The sequence below is a fragment of the Ranitomeya imitator genome, chromosome 5 (assembly GCF_032444005.1).
Source record: "Ranitomeya imitator isolate aRanImi1 chromosome 5, aRanImi1.pri, whole genome shotgun sequence".
Classification (NCBI taxonomy): Eukaryota; Metazoa; Chordata; class Amphibia; order Anura; family Dendrobatidae; genus Ranitomeya; species Ranitomeya imitator.
In genome coordinates this window covers 651,183,712-651,191,873 of record NC_091286.1, presented here as the reverse complement: position 1 = coordinate 651,191,873, position 8,162 = coordinate 651,183,712, and the positions used below count along the sequence as shown (strand labels likewise).

Genomic DNA, 8,162 nt, shown 5'->3' with positions numbered 1-8,162 from the left:
TGTTACAGTCCACCAGTGCAGAATAAGAAGTAAGTGTAGAGCTGGTAGGAACAATGGTGATTGGGACTATAGAGTGTGATGGGCGGTTAGCGGAAGGACACGGGGCTGAAGGATGAGTGCAGCGGCGGCGGTGGACGGTGCAGCGGCGGCGGTGGACGGTGCTGCGGCGGCGGTGGACGGTGCTGCGGTGTGTGAGGTCTCCTGGCCGGTAGGTGCAAGTAATACAAAAAAGGGGACAAATGCCGGTAATTCCAGCGCTGTGCTCTCCGGCGGGTCCGGGCTGCAGGAGGTGAGTATTGCGGGACCAGCTGTACCGGACTCCATCACCATGTAATGGACCGAGAGCTGGGAAATGGGAGAAATACCAAACTCCTGACCCACATTGTGCTCTGGGAGTCCGGAGACACCAGACTTCTAACATTTATTCTTTACTATTTTTTCTAGCAGGTCAGGATGTCGTTTTCTGAGTAACACTGTGGCCACAGCCAATGTATAGATTGCTTTTTATTGTATTTTATTTTGCAGAGGAGCTATGCTAAAAATACCACCATTTTCTTTCTTTCTCTAATTTCTCTTTCCTTCCTTCCTTTTCTTTTTCTTTGTTTCGTTCTCTTTCTTTCTTTCCTTCCTTCCTTTTTCTCTTTCTGTCTTTTCTTTCTGCCCCTCTTTCTTTCTTTTTCTTTCTTCTCTTTCTTTTCTTCCTTCCTTCCCTTGTTTCTTTCTCTTTCTTTTCTTTTTTCTTCCTTTCTTTCCTTTACTCTTTCCTTCTTTCTCTTTCCTTTCTCTCTTTCTGTCTGTCTTTCCTTCCTTTATCTCTCTTTCCTTCCTTCCTTTGCTTGTTTGTTTGTTACTTTCTTTTTTTCTCACTTTCTATATTTCTTTTAATCTCTTTCCTTCCTTCCCTCCTTACTTTCTTTTTTCTTTCTTTCTTTCCTACTTCCTTCCCTTCTTTCTTTCTTCTCTGTCTTTCATTTTCTTCTTTCTTTTTCTCTTTCTTTCTTTCTTTCTTTCTTTCTTTCTTTCTTTCTTTCTTTCTTTCTTTCGTCTCTTTCCTTCCTTCCTTTGTTTCTTTCTCTTTCTTTTTTTTTTCTGCGTTTCTTTCCTTCCTTCCCTCCTTCCTTCCTTCTTTCTCTTTTTCTTTCTTTCTTTCTTTCTTTCTTTCTTTCTTTCTTTCTTTCTTTCTTTCTTTCTTTCTTTCTTTCTTTCTTTCTTTCTTTTTTCTTCCTTTCTTTCCTTCCTTCTCTTTCTTTCTTTCTGTCTGTCTTTCTTCCCTTCCTTTATCTCTCTTTCCTTCATTCCTTTGTTTGTTACTTTCTATCTTTCTTTTAATCTCTTTCCTTCCCTCCTTACTTTCTTTTTCTTTCTTTCTTCTTTCCTTCCTTCTTTCCTTCCTTCCTGCCTTTCTTTCTTTCTTTCTTTCTTTCTTTCTTTCTTTCTTTCTTTCTTTCTTTCTTTCTTTCTTTCTTTCTTTCTTTCCTTTCCTTTCTCTCTTTCCTTCCCTCCTTCCTTCGTTTCTTTACCTTTTCTTTTTTCTTCCTTTCTTTCCTTCCCACCTTCCTTCCTTCTTTATCTTTTCTTTCTTTCTTTCTTTCTTTCTTTCTTTCTTTCTTTCTTTCTTTCTTTCTTTCTTTCTTTCTTTCTTTCTTTCTTTCTTTCTTTCTTTCTTTCTTTCTTTCTTTCTTTCCCTTCTTTTTTTCATTTATCTCTCTTTCCTTCCTTCCTTCCTTCCTGTTTCTTTCTCTTTCTTTTTTTCTGCCTTTCTTTCCTTCAATCCTTCCCTTCCTTTATCTCTCTTTCCTTGTTTGTTTGTTACTTTCTTTCTGTCTCACTTTCTATCTTTTAATTTCTTTCCTTCCTTCCCTTCTTTCTTTCTTTCTTTCTTTCTTTCTTTCTTTCTTTCTTTCTTTCTTTCTTTCTTTCTTTCTTTCTTTCTTTCTTTCTTTCTTTCTTTCTTTCCTTTCTTTCTTTCTTTCTTTCTTTCTTTCTTTCCTTTCTTCCTTTGTTTCTCTTTTTTTTTCTTTCTTTCCTTCCCTCCTTCCTTCTCTTTCCTTCCTTTGTTTGTTTCTTTCATTCTCACTTTCTTCTCTTTCTTTTACTCTCCTTCCTTCCTTTCTGTTTTCCTACTGACATGGTGACCCGGGTGGGCAGCGGGCCTCTGAATGCAACATAAATGACAGTGTCGTGATTGACAACAGCATGTAAGGAGTTAAACAGCAGATCGCTCCACGTACCGCGATTTTATCCATGACAGATATGATGCACATCATGGAGCCTGAAAGGGTTAAGTGGGCGCACGCTGAGCCATTTCTGAAATCACAGTTGTGGGGCGCAAAAGCTGCACATGGGTCAAAAAGCCACAGCTCCCCCCCCCCCCCCAACCCAGTACCCAGCTGGGTGCACTGGTCTGATCTGCAGCACTGGGATAGTTGGGACATCACGTGTCTGTGCCGTGTCTGATGTTCAGCCTTGCACCCCTCAAAATACAAACGTTTTTCAGTTTTTTATTATTTATTTAGTTTTTTTAGTGATTAGATGTAAGAGGTCTACAATGCTACTTTCCAGCCCTAGTGGGGACATGCGGAGGGTCGTGGTGTGGGGGAGGTGCATCAAGGCATTGATCTTAAAAAGTCACAATATATTGAACGTATTGGCACAAAATGCTGCGACTTTCCATGTAAATCGAGTTCGTCTTTTTTTTGACCACTAGGGGACGCTGCAGCCGACAATAAAGGACAGAATGGTCACCATACACGGCGCACCGCTGCCCAAGGAACTGCTCCCCGAGCAGACGAAGGTGAGCTGTGGATGTACGTTATGGGTGGGTTCCTCTTCTCCCGCACCCCCGTGCTTGTAGTCCCTGATATTCCCCAGGGGTCAACAATCAGCCATCCTCCAGCTGTTATGAAACCACAACTCCAGGGGGCCACATGCTGGGAGTTGTAGTTTTAGAACAGCTGGAGAATGGACCGTTGCTGGCCCCTGGGCTTGGTAAAGAGGTCTGATGCCAATGTTCCCTCTAAAGGTGGCCGTGGACATCGGCCTTATGGAGCCTGCCGACTGCAGAGGGGCCGACCGTGACCGGACTTCTTAGGGTACTTTCACACTAGCGTTTTTTTAAATCCGTCACAATGCGTCGTTTTGCAGAAAAAACGCATCCTGCAAAAGTGCTTGCAGGATGCGTTTTTTCCCCATACACTTCTATTGACGACGCATTTGCGACGGATTTGCACACTTCGCATCCGTCTTGTGACGAATGCGTCGTGCTTTGGCGGACCGTCGGGAGAAAAAAACCCTACATGTAACGTTTTTTTCTCCCGACGGACCGCTTTTTCCGACCGCGCATACGCGGCCGGAACTCCGCCCCCACCTCCCCGCACCTTACAATGGGGCAGCGGATGCGCCGGAAAAATGCATCCGCTGCCTCCATTGTGCAATGCAGCAAACGCTAGCGTCGGAATCTCTCCCCGACGCATTGCGACGGGGAGATTCCGACGCTAGTGTGAAAGAAGCCTTAAATGTCATGGCTGATCGGTTTGTTTGGAGCACAGATTGGCTGGGAAGGGGTTAAAGTCAGTGTTCCTGGGGGGTTTTAAGGCCCCAGTTTACATTAGATGAATGCCAGCTGAAGCCGCTGATTTTGTCAGGACCCTCATCCATATGATGTGTATGGGGTAGAGCTAAAAAATATCACAGGACCCTGGTTCAGCGGCCATGTCAGTAGTCCATGGCTGCCGGACGTGAGCGATGCAAAGTTCCTCCCGCCTACAACATCCCTAGCCCCTCTTATGACTAGTAGACCTCCGTGACGTCTGATGACCTCGTGGCGACCTACTAATCAGAAGAGGCACTGAGGGGTCTTCTTGATTCTCCCCCCACAAATGATGATATAGAGCAGTGGTCCCCAACTCCAGGCCTCAAGGGCCGCCAACGGTGCAGGTTTTCAGGATTTCCTTAGTATTGCACAGGGGTTCCTGAAAACCTGCACTATTGGCGGCCCTCGAGGCCTGGAGTTGGGGACCACTGATATAGAGAGAAGGATCGGCATATCGGACGTGTCAGACAGGAGCCTGTGAGCCTCCTACTTTATAGAATCCTCGACTCCTGTCTTTCTGAGCCGGCCCAGTGCGATGACGTGTGCGCCCCACTCCACGGAGATGATGTAATCAGAAGGCACCTGGGATTCCGGCACGCAGGAGGCGGCTCACAAGGCTTCTGTCTGATGGCCACGGACAGCTGTCATGGCGGTTGGACCTGGGTCCTGCACATCGATTCGCTTATCTCCACAGCTCCCATCTCCAGCCCTCATCATTGTCCTGGCTGTATCAGGAGGGGGAACACTGATTTGGTTTCCTGTGCTGTGTGCAGGGAGGAGGTGGAGAGAACTGTGCAGCTGGACTTGTGCACATGCTCAGTTCTCTCTATGATTGGGCAGAGCGATTTGGGTGCGCAGTCAATGAGGGTAGAGATCAGCGAGTCTATTTCTCATCCGTGTCATTTTCTTGGCTTGCCCTGTGGTCCTTGGTCTCGGGTAACCGTTCCTCATGAATTATACAAGAGTCTGATTACTTCTTCGGTATCTTGGCATCTCCGATTTCGTCATCTCACCCACCTACCTGCTTTACGATGTAGTTAACCCTTGTGTGCACCCTGAGCTATGGTATTCGTCCATTTACCATCGCTGTAACGATGAAACATCACGCTAGCACCGCCCTGATGACCAACTCAACTCTACAGCATTTGTGGAGTAGGCACCTGATTAGCAGAGCTGAGTTGCAGGGATGTTTGAAGTAGCAGAGCTGCCACAGTGATGAAGCAGAACGAATTCAGTGATGGAGAACCAGAATAGCTTAGGTGAGCGGGCAAGTTTACAGATGGTGTCCTACCTCCTAATCCTGGATATGGCACAGGGGGCAGAATGTCACTGGAGCCGCAGCAATCAGCACACAGAGGAGCAGAGGGAACCGGCAGCAAAGGACGGAGAACTCGGGGCCCGATGTTGGATCCAGGAGAGGTGAGGAACACAGCACATTGATTTCAATACAAGACATGTAATACTTATATTAACCTGTGGGGGAGCTGCAAGGAAGCTAAACACTTAATGCCAAGTTTCCCCACTGATTACAGCTGATCACTGGGGGTCCCAGTGAGGGACACAGTTTGTGATCATCCTATCTATAGGAGAGCTAGGGATTGTCCAAAGTAGAGAGTAGACATACGGACTAGCAGTGGTGCCAGGGAGATAACTGACCGTCTATGTCCATGTGGTGTCAGGTTTTGGACAAACCTCTTCTATCCAGGTGCTGAACCGCGGTGTGCACTGATCTGCAGGTAACGGGAACATGTGATGTGGAAAATGAGATCAATCCCTAGTAGGACCACCCACTGGACTCCTATAGAAACAAACACCAGGCAATGAAAGTTACACTGACTCTTTTCCAACAAACCTACAGTGTGTATGATTCGGCCGGGGTGGGCACAGGCTTAACAGTCCAATAACAGAGGCTGCTTGCTGCTTTTTAAGTGGCAGTGGCCCCCTGACTTCTTGGGCCCCTGTGTAAGTACACAGGGTGAGCTGGCACATGCTGTGTCCACCACGGTCCTTCTGCTCAGCTTCTCCTTCTCTATACCACCCTGTCCACAGATCGGGCCGCAGGTACGACGAGAACCTCAGGGCAGAATTCTCTTCTTTAGAGAAGGTCACCATGGTGAGGAGTTCTTCTTGTGTGGTGCTTAGTTACTGGGGCAGACAATGGCGCAGTAACCAGAGAGGGCTGGCTTTTGTCAGAACGGTGACAGGAATCTTACATGTAATCTTCTGTTGTCTCCCCATTTCCCCTTTAGTTTACATGGTGCAGACCTCCATGGGAGCTGAAGGGGGCTGCATGGCTCATAAGAGAGGAGGCCTAGTGAACCCATCAGGACACAGAGTACCTGTAAGACCACCGCCTCCTCCGATCCATCCTCTCCTGATCTGATCGATGATCGCAGAACAGGACTGGGCAGATGCATGTGAGCGCCTTCTGGTGGTTGTGCACATGCCTTCTGTGCCAGAGAGGAGTGGTGCGCAGCAGGTGGCACTACTGACGGGGGCATCATGTGGCTGGTACTTCTGATGGGGGCATCATGTGGCTGGCGCTACTGATGGGGGCATCATGTGGCTGGCGCTACTGACAGGGGGCATCATGTGGCTGGCGCTACTGACGGGGGCATCATGTGGCTGGCGCTACTGACGGGGGCATCATGTGGCTGGCGCTACTGGCGGGGGCATCATGTGGCTGGCGCTACTGACGGGGGCATCATGTGGCTGGCGCTACTGATGGGGGCATCATGTGGCTGGCGCTACTAACAGGGGGCATCATGTGGCTGGCGCTACTGACGGGGGCATCATGTGGCTGGTACTTCTGATGGGGGCATCATGTGGCTGGCGCTACTGACAGGGGGCATCATGTGGCTGGCGCTACTGACGGGGGCATCATGTGGCTGGTACTTCTGATGGGGGCATCATGTGGCTGGCGCTACTGACAGGGGGCATCATGTGGCTGGCGCTACTGACGGGGGCATCATGTGGCTGGCGCTACTGACGGGGGCATCATGTGGCTGGTGCTACTGACGGGGGCATCATGTGGCTGGCGCTACTGACGGGGGCTTCATGTGGCTGGCGCTACTGACGGGGGCATCATGTGGCTGGCGCTACTGACAGGGGCATCATGTGGCTGGCGCTACTGACGGGGGCATCATGTGGCTGGCGCTACTGACGGGGGCATCATGTGGCTGGCGCTACTGATGGGGGCATCATGTGGCTGGCGCTACTGACGGGGGCATCATGTGGCTGGCGCTACTGACGGGGGCACCATGTGGCTGGCGCTACTGACGGGGGCATCATGTGGCTGGCGCTACTGACGGGGGCTTCATGTGGCTGGCGCTACTGACGGGGGCACCATGTGGCTGGCGCTACTGACGGGGGCATCATGTGGCTGGCGCTACTGACGGGGGCTTCATGTGGCTGGCGCTACTGACGGGGGCATCATGTGGCTGGCGCTACTGACGGCATCATGTGGCTGGCGCTACTGACGGGGGCATCATGTGGCTGGCGCTATTGACGGGGGCTTCATGTGGCTGGCGCTACTGACGGGGGCATCATGTGGCTGGCGCTACTGACGGGGGCTTCATGTGGCTGGCGCTACTGACGGGGGCATCATGTGGCTGGCGCTACTGACGGGGGCATCATGTGGCTGGCGCTATTGACGGGGGCTTCATGTGGCTGGCGCTACTGACGGGGGCATCATGTGGCTGGCGCTACTGACGGGGGCTTCATGTGGCTGGCGCTACTGACGGGGGCATCATGTGGCTGGCGCTACTGACGGGGGCATCATGTGGCTGGCGCTACTGACGGGGGCATCATGTGGCTGGCGCTACTGACGGGGGCATCATGTGGCTGGCGCTACTGACAGGGGCATCATGTGGCTGACACTGATATGCGGGGGCTGTGTAACCTTTATTTTAAATAAATTAAAGGGAATCCATCATCAAAAACCCAAAAAATTATTGTTTCACCACTTTGTCTTTGGATTTACTTGTCTTCTCACCTTTCTTCCAAGAGCCCTCATTATATATATATATATATATATATATATATACACTAGCTATTAAACTTGTTCTCCGCCTGGGTGCCGAGCATTTTTATTGGTACATTTCCAGCGCCGTTTTTTTTTTTTTGAAGGCATTGTGTCTATGAATTTGCATATACAGTGTCTTCAATAAAATGGCGCTGGAGATCTCTGTATGCGCACGCACTGACTCCGGCACAATTTTATTGAAGTATTGTACTATAAAATTAAAGGGAACCTGTCACCAGAAATAATGCTATTAACCTACAGATATGCGGATAATCTGCAGATCAACAACGTTATTATGCAGCCCGGCACCTGCACGTAGCTGAATGCAGAGAGGAGAAATGATCTTTATTCTCCCCGCCAGCAGACGGCTTCAGTCATGGGGGCTCGGGAGGTGCTGGTTCAGTCACCGCTCTGAGAATATAAAGCAGAGGCTATAACTGCGACCCTGGCCCTGACTGACACTGGCCCCTACTTTGAGGCCGGCTGTCAATCAGGGTCCGGGGTGCGGTTACAGCAACCGGCTGTATACTCAGAGCGGTGACTGAA

The 8,162-nt window shown here is 49.5% G+C and overlaps 1 protein-coding gene across 2 annotated transcripts in view; it reads left to right on the top strand.

The window, feature by feature from the left end:
* The first annotated feature begins 122 nt into the window (after positions 1-122).
* FAM228B (family with sequence similarity 228 member B) overlaps positions 123-8,162 on the top strand; it is a 42,727-nt gene continuing 34,687 nt past the window's right edge. The window contains exons 1-2 of one of the 2 annotated variants that reach the window (XM_069768147.1): positions 123-208; positions 2,708-2,794. In XM_069768147.1, the coding sequence (XP_069624248.1) occupies positions 2,738-2,794 (57 nt within the window). In that variant the 5' untranslated portion in view covers positions 123-208; positions 2,708-2,737. Of the gene's footprint in view, positions 290-2,707; positions 2,795-8,162 lie in introns of both variants that reach the window. The other variant, XM_069768148.1, reaches the window with a different exon arrangement.